Below are 18213 nucleotides of genomic sequence, written 5' to 3' on the forward strand. Positions count from 1 at the left end.
ACGAAAAGTTTCTTATCTGAACAATCGGTTGTGGGGGATATATACTATATATACGACCGATCTCATCAATTTTTTCAGGCAACAATATGTGCAATATACGAAAGTATATGGTGAAGTTTGAAGCTTCAATCTGTTAAATTGAGTAAGATATTACAAAAATCCTCTTTTTCTGAAAAATCGGTTGTATGGAGGATATATGCTATAGTGGTCCGATCCGGCCGGTTCCGACAAATGTCTAATCGGACACCCAAATACACCCGCTCACCAAATTTTATCAAGATATCTCAAAAATTGAGGGACTAGTTTGCATACAAACAGACAGACGGACAGACGGACATGGCTAAATCTACTCAGCTCTTCAACCTGATTATTTCGGTATACTTAATGATGGGTCTATCTATTTTCCTTTAAGGACTTACAATTTTGGGTTTCGTGACGAAATTAATATACCATTTCATTTTCATGAAAGGTATAAAAATAAGCCTGACGACAGCGATGACGATCATTTTTGTCTCTTTAAGTATACTTTATACGTTCTCATAATCTCATCAGCCGTTTATTTAGGTATCATAAAATCTCGAAATAAGAAAATTTTGTGTGTAAACCACAAGATGTCTGAAATCATCTTTTAAAAATTTCTGTTTTAGAAGGATAAATTGTTGAAATCGAACTTTTGGCATACATATAGATAAATGTCTTTCAAAAATAGAGGTCTCAATGTGAGAATGTTTTGCTTTTTACTTACATATATGCTATCGGTGTTGACGATCGGATTGTTGTAAACAACGAAAAAGCCAATTGAGCACGTGTGAAGGTCGAACATAGTTCGTTGCATAGGAAAGCAAATAACTGCTTTTGTTACATATCTGCCTGTGACCGCTGCAATAGGAAATGCTACATACATACATACTTTGTTCCTTTTTAGCAGCAGTGATTAAAAAAACAAATTACACACATGAAGTAAGCGAACATGGCAAGGTTATATGCATATGTATGTACAAACGTACATGACCGCAACTATCCACTTAGCCGTCCTATTTGTAATACATAAGTATGAGGAGTATAGATAACATTTTCTAAGATCTGTTCCGCAGCCTTTCTCTAGTTTACGTTGTATTTTACGAAATTTTTTACGGATTTTTTTTGAAAGGGTTGAAATTGTTACTAATGTGTGGTAAGTGCGATGAGAAGTGTTGATGCCTATTGAAAATGGAATGCGATGAAAAGGTCTATTGAAATGGCACTCATATATGTACCTAAAAGGAATAGAAATTGGGTTACCCAAATCACTATCGTATCATTCTTTGATTTAGATGGTTTAGTTTCACTTAGCAAGTGCGCGAAAAGTTTTATTACAAATTTTAATATTTACATATATGAACAATGGCTTCACATCCCCGCGGTAAACCGTGCAAGATTGACTCAACTTTTTTAGCCAGTCGAATTCTTTTTTTTAAGAATGAAATCATAAAAAATGGGGTCATAGTTAGTGCTACAAACGAAATATGGAAGTTTATTTCCAAGGAAATGAACTTAAGTGCATCCACTCTTCATTCCTATGTAGTAAATAATAGATATAATTTAAGAGATCATATTTATGGAAGTCAAGTTAATGAAAGTGTAGAAAGTGAATCTCTGACTAAATAATTAATATAGAGCGGTAAACGACTCACACAATAAAGAATTAAAATTGAAACTCCTTATAGTCGTTTATATATATATATATATGTTTGCTTTATTTGGCAAAACAATTGTTTCGACACTCGCGACGTGTCATCATCAGTTGCTAGTTATCAACTGGTAGAAAATAGTAAAAGTCAGAGCTTGAATTCTACTGTATTATCCGTGGACCAGTATGAGACATTTTCATTCACAATCAATAAACGCATCTTTAATGAAATGTTAAACGAAATATCATATTACACCTTAATTAATGGAAAAAAACGACGGAGGGTAAAGACTGTGTTGCAACCCAATCTGTGGAGTGATGAAATTTCCAGAGCTATTTGGAATCATTCTAAACTTAAACATGGTTTTAATTTTAAGTCGCATCACGTCACCAGAGAAGGATCTGCCTTAAAAATAAAAAGTAAGCATACAAAGTTGGCGGTGCACCATAAAAAAATTTGAAATTTGAAATTTTTGTTTACTCGAATTTATAAAATATGCCACTTATCTACGGCAAATTCGTGTGCAAGAATTATTTTCCTAGCTGGCCACTAAGGTGGTTTTCTGAGGGTGGCACGCTAACTTCACGTGAAGTTGGCGGTGCACCATAAAAAAAAATTGAAATTTTTTTTTTCGAATTTATAAAATATGCCACTTTTCTACGGCAACTTTACGGCAAATTCGTGTGCAAGAATTATTTTCCTAGCTGGCCACTAAGGTGGTTTTCTGAGGGTGGCACGCTAACTTCACGTGAAGTTGGCGGTGCACCATAAAAAAAATTTGAAATTTTTTTTTCGAATTTATAAAATATGCCACTTATCTACTGCAAATTTACGGCAAATTCGTGTGCAAAAATTATTTTCCCAGCTGGCCTCTAAGGTGGTTTTCTGAGGGTGGCACGCTAACTTCACGTGAAGTTGGCGGTGCACCATAAAAAAAAATTTGAAATTTTTTTTTCGAATTTATAAAATATGCCACTTATCTATGGCAAATTTACGGCAAATTCGTGTGCAAGAATTATTTTCCCAGCTGGCCTCTAAGGTGGTTTTCTGAGGGTGGCACGCTAACTTCACGTGAAGTTGGCGGTGCACCATAAAAAAAAATTTGAAATTTTTTTTTCGAATTTATAAAATATGCCACTTATCTACGGCAAATTTACGGAAAATTCGTGTGCAAGAATTATTTTTCTAGCTGGCCTCTAAGGTGGTTTTCTGAGGGTGGCACGCTAACTTCACGTGAAGTTGGCGTGCCACCCCGTATTTTCTAAAACATGGCCGCGGCAAATTTTTTTGTTTCACAGATAATTCACGGCAAATTTACGGCAAATTCACGTGCAAGAATTATTTTCCTAACTGGTGTCTAAGGTGGTTTTCGAAAAGTGGCACGCTAACTTCACGTGAAGTTGGCGGTGCACCATAAAAAAAATTTAAATTTTATTTTTTCAAAATTATATAATATGCCACTTATCTACGGCAAATTTACGGCAAATTCGTGCGCAAGAATTATTTTCCTAGCTGGTCTCTAAGCTGGTTTTCTGAGGGTGGCACGCTAACTTTCACGTGAAGTTGGCGGTGCACCATAAAAATATAATTTTTTTTTCCAATTTATAAAATATGCCACTTATCTACGGCAAATTCGTGTGCAAGAATTATTTTTCTAGCTGGCCTCTAAGGTGGTTTTCTGAGGGTGGCACGTTAACTTCACGTGAAGTTGGCGGTGCACCATAAAAAAAATTTGAATTTTTTTTTTTCGAGTTTATAAAATATGCCATTTTTCTACGGCAAATTTACGACAAATTCGTGTGCAAGAATTATTTTCCTAGCTGGCCACTAAGGTGGTTTTCTGAGGGTGGCACGCTAACTTCACGTGAAGTTGGCGGTGCACTATAAAAAAAATTTGAATTTTTTTTTTTTCGAGTTTATAAAATATGCCATTTTTCTACGGCAAATTTACGACAAATTCGTGTGCAAGAATTATTTTCCTAGCTGGCCACTAAGGTGGTTTTCTGAGGGTGGCACGCTAACTTCACGTGAAGTTGGCGGTGCACCATAAAAAAAATTTGAATTTTCATTTTCGAATTTATAAAATATGCCACTTACCTACGGCAAATTTACGGCAAATTCGTGTGCAAGAATTATTTTCCTAGCTGGCCACTAAGGTGGTTTTCTGAGGGTGGCACGCTAACTTCACGTGAAGTTGGCGGTGCACCATAAAAAAAATTTGAAATTTTTTTTTCGAATTTATAAAATATGCCACTTATCTACGGCAAATTTACGGCAAATTCGTGTGCAAATCTTATTTTCCTAGCTGGCCTCTAAGGTGGTTTTCTGAGGGTGGCACGCTAACTTCACGTGAAATTGGCGGTGCACCATAAAAAAAAATTTGAAATTTTTTTTTTCGAATTTATAAAATATGCCACTTATCTATGGCAAATTTACGGCAAATTCGTGTGCAAGAATTATTTTCCTAGCTGGCCACTAAGGTGGTTTTCTGAGGGTGGCACGCTAACTTCACGTGAAGTTGGCGGTGCACCATAAAAAAAAAATTTGAAATTTTTTTTTCGAATTTATAAAATATGCCACTTATCTACGGCAAATTCGTGTGCAAGAATTATTTTCCTAGCTGGCCACTAAGGTGGTTTTCTGAGGGTGGCACGCTAACTTTCACGTGAAGTTGGCGGTGCACCATAAAAATATAATTTTTTTTTCCAATTTATAAAATATGCCACTTATCTACGGCAAATTCGTGTGCAAGAATTATTTTTCTAGCTGGCCTCTAAGGTGGTTTTCTGAGGGTGGCACGCTAACTTCACGTGAAGTTGGCGGTGCACCATAAAAAAAATTTGAATTTTCATTTTCGAATTTATAAAATATGCCACTTACCTACGGCAAATTTACGGCAAATTCGTGTGCAAGAATTATTTTCCTAGCTGGCCACTAAGGTGGTTTTCTGAGGGTGGCACGCTAACTTCACGTGAAGTTGGCGGTGCACCATAAAAAAAATTTGAATTTTCATTTTCGAATTTATAAAATATGCCACTTACCTACGGCAAATTTACGGCAAATTCGTGTGCAAGAATTATTTTCCTAGCTGGCCACTAAGGTGTTTTCTGAGGGTGGCACGCTAACTTCACGTGAAGTTGGCGGTGCACCATAAAAAAAATTTGAATTTTCATTTTCGAATTTATAAAATATGCCACTTACCTACGGCAAATTTACGGCAAATTCGTGTGCAAGAATTATTTTCCTAGCTGGCCACTAAGGTGGTTTTCTGAGGGTGGCACGCTAACTTCACGTGAAGTTGGCGGTGCACCATAAAAAAAATTTGAAATTTTTTTTTCGAATTTATAAAATATGCCACTTATCTACGGCAAATTTACGGCAAATTCGTGTGCAAATATTATTTTCCTAGCTGGCCTCTAAGGTGGTTTTCTGAGGGTGGCACGCTAACTTCACGTGAAGTTGGCGGTGCACCATAAAAAAATTTGAATTTTCATTTTCGAATTTATAAAATATGCCACTTACCTACGGCAAATTTACGGCAAATTCGTGTGCAAGAATTATTTTCCTAGCTGGCCACTAAGGTGGTTTTCTGAGGGTGGCACGCTAACTTCACGTGAAGTTGGCGGTGCACCATAAAAAAAATTTGAAATTTTTTTTTTTCGAATTTATAAAATATGCCACTTTTCTACGGCAAATTTACGGCAAATTCTTGTGCAAGAATTATTTTCCTAGCTGGCCACTAAGGTGGTTTTCTGAGGGTGGCACGCTAACTTCACGTGAAGTTGGCGGTGCACCATAAAAAAAATTTGAATTTTCATTTTCGAATTTATAAAATATGCCACTTACCTACGGCAAATTTACGGCAAATTCGTGTGCAAGAATTATTTTCCTAGCTGGCCACTAAGGTGGTTTTCTGAGGGTGGCACGCTAACTTCACGTGAAGTTGGCGGTGCACCATAAAAAAAATTTGAAATTTTTTTTTCGAATTTATAAAATATGCCACTTATCTACTGCAAATTTACGGCAAATTCGTGTGCAAAAATTATTTTCCCAGCTGGCCTCTAAGGTGGTTTTCTGAGGGTGGCACGCTAACTTCACGTGAAGTTGGCGGTGCACCATAAAAAAAAATTTGAAATTTTTTTTTCGAATTTATAAAATATGCCACTTATCTATGGCAAATTTACGGCAAATTCGTGTGCAAGAATTATTTTCCTAGCTGGCCACTAAGGTGGTTTTCTGAGGGTGGCACGCTAACTTCACGTGAAGTTGGCGGTGCACCATAAAAAAATTTGAAATTTTTTTTTTCGAATTTATAAAATATGCCACTTATCTACGGCAAATCTACGGCAAATTCGTGTGCAAGAATTATTTTTCTAGCTGACCTCTAAGGTGGTTTTCTGAGGGTGGCACGCTAACTTCACGTGAAGTTGGCGTGCCACCCCGTATTTTCTAAAACATGGCCGCGGCAAATTTTTTTGTTTCACGGATAATTCACGGCAAATTTACGGCAAATTCACGTGCAAGAATTATTTTCCTAACTGGTGTCTAAGGTGGTTTTCGAAAAGTGGCACGCTAACTTCACGTGAAGTTGGCGGTGCACCATAAAAAAAATTTAAATTTTATTTTTTCGAAATTATATAATATGCCACTTATCTACGGCAAATTTACGGCAAATTCGTGCGCTAGAATTATTTTCCTAGCTGGTCTCTAAGGTGGTTTTCTGAGGGTGGCACGCTAACTTCACGTGAAGTTAGCGTGCCACCCTGTATTTTCTAAAATATATTTTTGTTTCACGGATAAATTACGGCAAATTCACGGCAATTTTCCCAATAGGTAATTTTTTTCCACGTAAAAATTGTCTTGCCAACTTCAGAGGTGATATGTAGGGAAATTCAAAATTTAATCACCTAAATGCTGAGCGGGATCGCACGCATGTCCTTCATTCTAACTACAATCACACATCTAAATGTACTTGTATCGACCGCGAAAATTAGATCAATCCAATTTCTTAGATAAGAAATTTATAATAGAATTCTATGAGTGTACATTTTCTTTTGATAGACTTCCCTTAATAGCAATATACAGTGAATACCGATAATACAGATTCCTGGGTTACGGATATTTGAATTTGTATGGTATGTGCCACAACTTCCTTTTCAATCTACCCAAATTTTGGTTAAAACATAGCCGTTGTCTTACAAAAATAAACGGTGAGAGGGCAAAACAAGGCCAGTTGACAAAAAGAATGTATGACGTGGTTAGAGTGACTAAATTCCGAGCGGCAGTCATTACACTAATATGATGTCGAGAGTCGTCACTATGGCGGTTAGAGATGGTTGGGTAGTTTTTGAAGGACTCACTGACAAGAGTATGACCGTCTGTGGTAGACCTTTTCCGGCATATGCAGAACAGCTATGTCCTGGGGCCGGACCTAGGTTAATACCTTCCCAGAGCAGGAGGATATTAAGCAGTCCAGCTGCAAGGAACTGCTCCGAAATTGACAATTTGTGGGAGGGACGCAACAAATTAAATGGTATTAAATAGAAATGACAGACCCTTTTGTCGGGGAAAAAATTCCGAGTCACTACGGTACATAGAAGGAACTGCTCCGAGGATGACAATTTGTGGGAGGAACGCAACAAATTAAATGGTGTTAACTAGAAATGACCCTTTTGTCGGGGAAAAAGTTCTCAGCCACTCCGGTACATATTCGTAACTCGACTGTCACTCCAGCTGTATAACTTATTCTATTCATAATCAAGCCTACCAATTCAATATGCACTTAAACACACATACCTATATTCATTGCATAATAATTACTGAGAATTCAATTAAACCATACCGGCAAATACATACATGCAAAAAAAAAAAACAAAATATATTATATAAACGAGATGTGAATATGTATAAGTAAAGGCTATTGTCACTTTCGCACATACACACATTCAAAAACAATCTAGAGAAACCGGTCTCTTTAATCGATAACAGGAGGGTGAGATACAAAAATTATTCAACTAGCTGATTTAGTTCCATCACCGGCGACTGGGAATAAAATTGAGTTGGATCAGGAGAAATATATGTTGAGTTAAACACTCAAGCTGTGATACTTTTTCGTAGTATTCGAGATCCAAAGGAAATACCAAAGTGGTTAAAAAAAAAAATGCTTATTTGACTCTTAAAACTTTTTAGATTTTATAATGAATGTGACTAGTTTTTTCCTAAAGCGTACACACTAATCCGGAACGTTCTGAGTAAGCAAAAAAGGTAATTCTATACAACATCATGACACTCTTAATCCCCCAGCGTGTTAGGGAGTCAGAATATACCCGCGGTAAGTATGCCTGTCGTAAGAGGCGACTAACATACCAGATTCAAGGGGTTGTGTAGCGCAAACCTTTCAGTTAGCCAGCGCAATATATAGCTTCTCCAAACCCAATTGTCAACCTCACCTATTCGTGGCAAATCCTGTTTCATTAACAACCGAGGATCTGGCGACCCCGAACTCCTCATGGATCTAGAGGGTGGGATGGCCTAGAATGTCGCATGTGGTCATAACAAATCGTTCCCGAGATGGTCGAGCTTGGTACCGGAACGTATCGGATCTGCAGCCGGCGAAGGACCATCAACATCAAGAACACTCGCCAGGGCTTCGGGGAGTGTCCTTATCGCTACAACAACAACAATCTTAATACACATCCAAAAATATCAAGCGGGGCATCAAGAGACGCGTTTTGGATCCAGGAATCGCGAATCCGAAAACGGAGGAAATATTTTGGGTCTGTCAAGATGTATTAACAGTGTCATGCTTTCGTATAGAATTACCACAAAAAATTTATGGATTATGAAGATTCAAAACAATGGGCAAATATACCTAGGTGAAAATCTCCCTCGGTTTTCCAACTAACACATTGCCAACATTGTCTGTTTATTATATATCGTAAAAAAATATGCAATATAAGTCTACACTTTTCTACTTACCCTTGGCCTCCTCATTAGCACGTGTAGCCGTTGCCACTGTTACCGCTGCTGCTGAAACTTTAGTGTCATTCTTTGATGCAACTTGATGTTTTGGTGACATATTCGGTGTTGAAGTAGATAAGGACGACATCGATGAAGAAGATGACAAGGATGTCATATTCCGGTCCTTCAGCTGTTGCAAATACGTCAACTGCTGTTGACCCAAATTATTGGCCACATGCGAAGTGAGCTGCAGCGGTTTTGGCGCTGCAGTGGTGCAAGCTGCAAATAACATTTTGAAGCGTCGTAGCTGGATTTCGCCTGTCTTCAGCTGCTGCTGCTGCTGTAGCTGTAACGACTCCGTCGGGTGTACACCTTAAGCGCCGCCGTTGCGGTAGATCGCATAAACTTCTGTTGTATATTTAAAATGGCAACCAGATTTGTAGTTGCTAACGTGTTTGTGTTGGAACACTTGATTCGAACCTATATAAGCACTGGTCAATAGTTTGAACACCAATATTTTGTTTAATATCGCTTATTTGTTAAACTTTGGAGCAGCTGCGGCTAAAACTTTAAAAGCGGGTACAAAATAGTGAAATTCGAGGATAAATGCAAAGATATTGAAACAGTCTAAAAATAACTCGAAACACAAAACAACAAAACCTTGACATGGAAAGAACACATCTTCCGCACAGTGGGAAAAGGAAACTTAATGTTGTTTATAACAACATTGCTAGATACGTCTATGGGTTGAAAAGACTTGACCACGTCTCTCATCATGCTTACAGGTTGCTAAACATCTTTCGATAACCTTATTAAACTTAAAACGCTCACTACGCTACATAAATTAATATATATGAAGGAACCTGACTATCTGTATCGGAGGCTAAATTTTCTCCAGTCGTCTAGATCTGTTCTCCTTACCCACTTCAGTCATCGTATGCTAATATCTGATCGCCAGTTCTTCATTACTTACATACGTCTTTGGAACTCGCTCCCTTCTAGACTTAGGCTTATAAGCAATGCTCTGCTCTTCAATAAAGAATTAACAAGTTTCTATAATAACCTAGACAATTAAAATACTGATTTCTTCTAAGCAAATGTACTCTATCATTCGTTTATTCTATTTATTTACTATTTATTAAACATATTATTTGTTGTAACCTTTTCTTAGCCATAGTCATTAGCTTTAAGTTTAAAGTTTAAATTGTTCCTATTTTATGCCTTTTACCGACTAGCACTATAAAATAATTTTTGCCAAATTGTTGTGCTGGGATGAATTGCCTAACAAATACAAATACAAATACAAGGGCGTATGAATGATTTTGTCTAGCAAATGCCATATTGCTCATCTGCCCTTCTATTGCTTGTAAACATACATCCATACATGTATGTACATACATACAAATGTGCAATATGGAAAACGTTTTCGCTCAGACCCCGATATAGCTTTTGATTGCGGTATAATCAAAGCTCACTCTTCCCACCACATCAATTCCTATAGCTTCCTGTGAGCACCCAAGGTTCGACTTTTTCGTACTTTTCGCTTATGTGACTTTCGCACGAATTCGATTTTTCCCAAATGATTCGATAATAGGTGTTGTTTCTTAGCTTGCAATAATTGATCCAGTACCAGAGAGGATTGGTCACTTATAAATTGATTAAAATAAATCAAAAAACACAACTCAATGTATAAAAAATCGCCTACTATAATTAAATGCTTTCAAAAAACCAAAACATATCCCGTATGCTAAAGTACAGCTATTTAAACTGCAATTTTTAGTGACACACCAAACAAACATACACACACCACGAGAATCGCCAGCAAATGTTTATTCAGTATTGTTGTAAAACACTTTTTCACAAACTAAAATCAAAAAACACTTTGCACTGAAAATTTTCTGTAAAATTATATCTTCAATTAATTTTTTTATATTTTAATAGAAAAAACTTCCAGAATTTCACAAGGTATACGGGCAACGAACCGAGTAAAAATTGTATATAGCAAAACGTCAATTGACCCGAAAGGCTCACGAGGTAGCATAGCGAATTGAAACAAGGTGGCAGCATGGTGACATACCTACAAACATAAATAAAAATTCCATGTATTTTGTTTTTGTAAATTCGATGGACAAATGTCAAAATCGTACTGCGGCAGAAGTTAATGTATCAAAACAAATAAAAAAGTTAATAATCAGCTGTTCCGTGCTGCCACCTTGTATCGTTGCGGCATGCGAGATAGGAAAACGGTTTTTGTTTTCTTTTGTTTGATGTTTCTTGTATTTTTCCGGGTTCTGTTTTTGTTCTTGTTCTCAAAGTGCTACCAGATCTATACCCATTCACTACATGTTTTTAATAGGGCAATTCTCTCAGAAAAGAAACCATTATAAACGTGGAAATTATGCCACAGTAAGGCAAGGTGCACACGAGGCTACGCGTCATAGACGCTGCAGTCGAAATTTGTACGCTTTGATGCCGAACTCATGTACTTGAACGGAGAGCTGCATACGAGGCGTCAGCTGCATGCAAGCGACAAAGCATACAATTTTCGTGTAGCTAAGCGTACAGCAATGTTGGTCGTTGAGCGTACGTACGCTTGAAAAAAAGGAAGAACAAGATGTTTGTTTACATTTTTTTGTATGCAAATTTGTGTAAATAGTTAAAAAATGTTACCTTATGTAATAATAGTGCGTGAAAGGTATATTACCAAAGCGGAAAAGAGTATTAAACACCACAACAGATTGGTTACATGCCAACCTAATTTAAACGCACGCAAGTAATTTTCTGTCAAAAATGTCTCATGCACATACAACTTGTATGAGAGCAACCCAAATGGAATTTGCTGCATGAAAACCTAACTCGTTTTCCAATTTTTGTTCTGCTTGACATTTAGATTTGACGTTTGCACACATGCTTTACATTGTAGCAAAGCATGCTTATTTGGGTTAGGGCAAAAAACGCCGGTTGTTTGCGTGCGCTAAAAAAAAACGCAGTGCGGTTTTATTAGGTTGGCATGTTAGACATTGTTGAAGCGTTTAAAAGGCTAAAAAGTGTTGGAAACTAGAAATCACCGTTTTCTCTAGTCCGCGGTGGTTTACAATTTCCTTTCATAATTTACAAAGGCACGGGGAAGCAAACAACGTTTAATACCTATTTTCCTTTGGTTTCGGGGACGGATATAGCTAAAGAAATTAAATTTTTATTTTTTTCAATAATTGTTTGCTTTTCGGAGCGACGCTCGAAAGTAGCTTCGTGTGCAGATCTTGAGGCGTAGAGAAATTGTAGCTATATGAAATATCTTGTACGCGTCTATGACGCGTAGCCTCGTGTGCACCTTGCCTAACACGGGGGATAGATACAAAGAGGATAGATTGCTGGAATACAAAGAAGCAAGCGCGACTTCGCTAACGGCGAACCGTACATCTTTACTGAGTTCCTGGTCATAAAGGTATAGAAGGTACTGAGAAGCTGATGAATCGACGGTAGACGTCACAATATGCTTTCGAGAAATCAAAAGTGGCGGCGGTACGCTGCTAGACGGCTATCCGTCATTTGAGGTATCAATTGACAGATATGGCTGATGGATATTTACATCAGGGCGTAAAGCAAAGTTTCTATCACGTTGTTAGAAGCGACATCAAAGAGGATAGATACATCGATGCCAAATGTTGGATTTCATTGTTACCGTTCTGCTGTATAAAAATTCGAAATGGATAGCAAGGGCTGAAGAGCAGGAGGACTACGGAGATGCAACGAAAGGTTAAGAAAGCTGAATGCCGACAAGAAAGCGCAAACCCCGAAACCGGGAACGTCTGCAGAGAGTAGTGGAAAGACTTTTAAGCTACCTCTCAAACGCAAAACCAAAGCGAATGCCACGAAAGGGCCGAAGTTGCCAAAAAGATGAAAACGCGGAGGTTTATAAAAGTGCTTATTGCCAAAAAACAAAAATAACTGGAGATTACCAAATTGGCATGTTCGGCTTACAAATATTTAAAATAAAGCAAACGTCCTTAATTTAATTATTTTAATATACGTTTAATTTTTTTTTTCTTTCCTATTTTCTTTTCGGCCTTACTCTTTTATATATGTATATAAAGTATTTTCTTTTCAGGCGTATACGTTTATAAACTCTTTTCGTTGCAGCCATATGTAAGGAGGATATCCGTGGCAATTTGTTAAAAGAACTTAACTCGAGATAAGTTAAGCCAAAATATCGGCTTTATCTTAACTTCAGCTATTTTCTTTAATTTCTACTCCCTTTTTAACTTTAGAGTGCATCTGGGCCTAGTATTTGGAAACATTTGGATTCCATTTTCTTAATTTGATTATGAAGAAAATGGCCCTAAAAATTTATTTCAAATGTCAAACTCAGCTAATTAATGTTTCCATAATACAGATGAAACACATATATTTAACCTTAATCGGTTAAGTTGTGAGAGAATGTTTACTTGCTATATGTTTACATATGTGCACACAATTCCGTAATTCTGATGTAAATGTTCAAATCAAAATTATTCATAATTATAAACAAAATAATAATAAATTTTTTTTTCTCTTTTCAGATTTTTTTTTCTTTTATTTCAGGTATTTTTTTTTTAATTTTATGTTAGTATTAATTTATATGTAAATGTTTATTATTATTTTATTATTATAAAATACTATGTACAATTTTAAAATTTGTGAATAAAGGAATGATAAAGCCCTAAATATGTACGCATTTATTTATTTGGTTATGAAAATGGTAATATTCCTAAACTAAAGGTTAATCAACACCCCCCCTTTCACGCCCACCCGCTTCATTTAAACCAATATACAAATGTTTGTCAAAAACACCCCTATTTCTCACCCACTTCATTGAACCCAAAATACTCTAACCTTTGCTCTAAGCATAAGCTAACAAATGTTTGTACATTTACATGTTCAAAAAAAAGACAAACTTTGTTTCAATCAACCACTTCCAACAAAAATTATTCTTAGCCACAAGCATATGTACAAATCTATGTTCATATGTAAGCTAAGAAATATTTTTATATTCGCATGTTGAAAAATAAAACAAAATTCACTTCAACCAACCAACCATATGCACAAGCACACATAGATATGTATGTACATATGTACCCTGCTAGACAGCTATCAGTCATTTGAAGCATCAATTGACAGATATGGCTGATGGAAATTTACATCACTGCGTAAAGCAAAGTTTCTATCAGGTTGTTAGAAGCGACATGACAAACCTGATGTAAACATTCTGTATACGTGTATGCACACACATACATACCATGGTTTTCCATACGAATAAAAGGCAAAATTTATGCGAGTGTATTCGTGATGTTAACAATTCTGTTAATGTGTTGCGAGTTTCCGTCAGCTCTGTCTAGCAGGGTATGCTCATGTTTTGTATGTAAATTGCAAAATCCTGAAAACTAGCTACCTCTTGATTTTTTATTCATAAATGCTTCTTCTTAAGTTGTCCAAATTGATGATAGAATTTTGCAATTCGGCAACATGGCATTTGATAAAATCGTCAAAAGACGAATTTTTGGGATTTTATAAATCCCAACTTCGATGCATATTGGGGGTTTTCATTATGACGAGCATAACTACTTTCATAACCCCGCACTTGTCCTATGAAATAATACCAAAATATTTATAAGACTGTATGAAAGTACTAATATGGTAGTAAAAAATGCAAATAAACATGCACAGATATTGCCTAGTAAATTTCCACTAACATATTAGCAATATAATCTAAAAGTTTCCATCATTCCACCATTGTCAAAGCCATTGTTCATATAAATTATTGCAAATAATTTTCCCATATCCTGAATTGCCGAGTTGTCACAGCTTATGGAAATTTTTATTTGCTATTTGAAACCCCTTATCATATTCTGCCGAAAAATTGTTGACGCAGTCACGCAGCCAAATTTGCAGCAACTCTGTTGCAGTTTCTACATAAGAGTGGTGTTTTACCTGTTTCTGGCCCGAATTCGCACTGTGACGTCATACTGTATATGCTGACTTGTTTATCACATGTCAGTACAAAGCAGGCATGCTTAACCAACGAACCGATATCATTTCGTTACGATAATCAACGTTAATAAACGAAAAAAAGTCATTTCAAATAACGTTAATTATCGTAACGAAATGATATCGGTTCGTTGGTTAAGCATGCCTGGTACAAATTAAGAATTTTACATTATTTTCATAGATAAAAATTAATATATGGGAGCGGCGAAATAAATTAAAGTAATTTTGCGAAGAAATATAACATTATATAGCTTTGTAAGTTGTAATGAGCATCTCTTTTTCTTCTCAAGTGCTACCGGCAAGAGATGTCAGGTCGTGGGTCGTCCCCGCGTTTGGATTCACTCACACCTTGGCCCGCTCGGATGTAGAGAGCCTCCTAGGTATGTGCGTAGTACGCTGTCAAAACAGCAACATTAAAATACAAATTTAAAACATATCGACAAAAGAACCGAAAAATTACCCGCGGGTCCCCCTCCTAAACCAGGGGTGGTATCCACAGTATGTTTGCGCAGAACACTTTTCTACGTTAGCAGCCTTCGGCCGCGCTTATAAAACAGCACCCTGGTTGGGTCTGACACCGGTCTGGAGACCAAAACTATATCCCGCAAAGCACTTATGTTCACAGTTTTTTTGTTGGGTAGAAACAACAGAACAACAATCACATGAAAATCACCAACTTCCACTGCAAATATCTCCGGACAGAGATACAATTTTTATTTTTCGCCTTCGGAGTGTTGTTCTCGAGATTAAGACGCGTGTTGTGACACCTCTTTCGACATTTTTGGGGGTAACAGTCGACACCGCAACTAAACTTTAAACTATAATAAAAAATTATAAAATCGTGTTTACCAAATACGTAAACACGAGAAATGTCAAATGAAATGTCCCAAAAGCTCCATTGTGAATTCACATAAGTTCACAATGACGAAAAAAGCTTTATTTGGAAGATTGCCAGATGGGCGGGCATAATATGGTGAGAATAAGGACAGGGATAGATATAGGGTGGTCATGATTGCGATAGACAAAATAAAGACCGTGGGAAACGGCAAATGGAAACGGTTCTTTTCAGCGGTTTGGATAGTATAAAAGTTAAGTAACATATAGCATCATATCGGGCTACAGTGCGCGCGCCGCTTCTCAAATAAAAGGAAATATATTTAACTTGTGTTTGTGATTAAGTTTGTTTAAAGAAATTCCCTGTGCGCGAGGATCCAGAAAGGATCAGAGTAGTGCAGTATAATTTCAACAATTTGTAAATTTTAATATAAAGCTAACTGCCTTCATGTAAAAGCGCGGCGTCGATCGAAATTCTAAAAGAGAAGGGCGACACAAAACCCAACCAACAGGACAGGATTTCCTTGTGGCATAGAGATTTGGAATATTTAATTATCAAGGAACCGAAGGTGACCAGTGAAGCCTGTTCCAAGCGCCAGGGAATCAAATTTTTTTCAACTTCAACATCCTTGTTTTTAAATGCAACAATTTTTTTCGCAACTTCAATATCAACTTGTTGCGAGTATCAAAATTTTTTACAAATTCAACACCATTTTTACACAAATGCCACCATACAACATTTTCATCGAATAAAGCGTGATTGCATCTTTGGTGGTTAACCAAATATTTATTTTATTTTTAAAAATTTATATTTTGTTTATTTTTGAGTTCAGATATTTTCAAAACTAATTAGAATTTTCTTTTTTTGAAGTTATTCAAAAATTTTAAGTTAGCACGAAAACTAAATAAAAATTATTTTAAAAATTAAAGCAAAGAGTACAAAGTAGTTAACACTATATTTACTCCCCCTCCAAGAAAATTTGAAACAAACAAATTATTAATTAATATTAAATGTAACCTTTTTTTGTTTTTTGTTGTTTAATGTATTTGTATTTAAATTAGTGTTAATAAGTATGTTTGCTGGTTTAAGTAAATCAATTGAAATATTTTTAATAGTATTTTTGTATTGAATTGTAAATGTTTTATGTTTCTTAGAGATAACTTTAAAAGGTCCTTCATAAGGTGATTCTAAATTAGATTTACGAAGAACTTTAACAAAAACATACTCACAATTTTCTAATTGTTTAGGAACGAAAAAATTTTCTTTGTTATGATGAAAAACTTTAGAACGAACAAGCGAAAAATATTCTCTTATTTTATGAAGAGCGTCATTAGAAAAATCATGTTCTTTATTACTATTTGAAATAATTAATTCACCAGGTATTCTAAGTGTTTGGCCATAAACAAGTTCAGCAGATGAACATTTTAAATCTTCTTTAATAGAAGTTCGTAAACCAAGTAGAATGAATGGTAAAATGTCAGACCAATGAACCGAGTCGTTTGATGCTATAATTGCTGCTTTTAAAGTTCGATGAAATCTCTCTATCATGCCATTTGCTTGGGGATGGTAAGGAGATGTATGAATTTTATGAGAACCTAAAAGTTTAGTTAATTCTGTAAAAAATTTTGAGGTGAATTGTGAACCTTGATCTACTGTAATATTTAATGGTATACCAAATCGTGGTATATAATTTTGAATAAAAGTTTTTACTATAGTATTTGTTGAAATATTTTTAAGCAGATAAGCTTCAGGCCAACGTGAAAATCAGTCAATAATTGTTAAAATATAACAATTTGTTCAATATGTTCAAAACGGCCTGATGGTATTTGAATTTTTTGGATAGGAGATTTACTATGTCTTGAAATTTTGGTTTTTTGACAATTGATGCAAGATGAAGTCCAATCGTTAATCTCTTTACGCATGTTAGGCCAATAATATTTATTTTGAATTAATTTTCTAGTTGTTCTTATACTTGGATGAGATAATGAGTGAATTTTGTCAAATATAATTCTTCTCATAGAATGCGGAACATAAGGTCGAAAAGGTTGTAGAGAAACATCACACCATATGTTTAAATTAATAACTGGAATATGAATTTCTTTTAAATTATTTTTAGAATTTGGATCAGAAATGGTTTTTTGTAAAAATGTATCAGTTTGTTGTTCTTTATATAAAGTTTCTAAATTTAAATCTTGAGTTGAAATTGCATTTATTTCTGGAATACGGGAAAGTGTGTCGGCAACTATGTTGTCTTTTCCACGTATATATTGAATATCATTTGTAAATTGAGCAATATATTCAAGATGACGTAGTTGACGAGGAGATCTATCTACTTTAGAATTTAGAACATGAATTAAAGGTTTATGATCAGTATAAATTGTAAAAGTTCTACCTTCAAGAAAATGTTTAAAATGTTTAATTGAATCATAAATTGCCAAAAGTTCACGATCAAATGTTGAATATTTAGTTTCTGTTGTAGTTAATTTTCTTGAAAAATAAGCTAAAGGTTCTAGTATATTATTGCTAGTTTGTTGAAGAACTGCTCCAATAGCAACATTTGATGCATCTACTTCTAATGATAAAGTACCATTTTTGTCGAAATGTGTAAGTAAAGTATTTTTAGCAAAAAGTTTTTTAACATTTTCGAAAGCTGTTGTGGTTTCATTTGTCCAATTTAATTGTTTGAGTTTGTTTTTAATTGCATGTGTTAACATTTCATGAAGA

General features: G+C 35.6%; 1 protein-coding gene and 1 long non-coding RNA gene across 9 annotated transcripts in view; one reads left to right on the forward strand and one right to left on the reverse strand.

Moving 5' to 3' along the window:
- Positions 1 to 15490, reverse strand: part of LOC137251956 (uncharacterized) — a 79273-nt gene extending 63783 nt beyond the window's left edge. Inside the window, exons 1-2 of one of the 8 annotated variants that reach the window (XM_067787023.1) lie at positions 15115 to 15490; positions 8649 to 9197 (exon numbers count right to left, since the gene is read on the reverse strand). In XM_067787023.1, the coding sequence (XP_067643124.1) occupies positions 8649 to 8922 (274 nt within the window). In that variant the 5' untranslated portion in view covers positions 8923 to 9197; positions 15115 to 15490. Of the gene's footprint in view, positions 1 to 8648; positions 9198 to 10260; positions 10276 to 10335; positions 10351 to 10418; positions 10630 to 15114 lie in introns of those variants that run through there. The other 7 variants (XM_067787024.1, XM_067787017.1, XM_067787018.1 and 4 more) reach the window with 7 other exon arrangements.
- Positions 1309 to 13334, forward strand: LOC137251957 (uncharacterized). Its single transcript, XR_010953402.1, has 2 exons — positions 1309 to 2089; positions 13190 to 13334. It is a non-coding gene; the product is annotated as an uncharacterized lncRNA (long non-coding RNA).
- Positions 15491 to 18213: the final 2723 nt, after the last annotated feature.

The sequence above is a fragment of the Eurosta solidaginis genome, chromosome 5 (genome assembly GCF_040869045.1).
Source record: "Eurosta solidaginis isolate ZX-2024a chromosome 5, ASM4086904v1, whole genome shotgun sequence".
NCBI classification, from domain to species: Eukaryota; Metazoa; Arthropoda; class Insecta; order Diptera; family Tephritidae; genus Eurosta; species Eurosta solidaginis.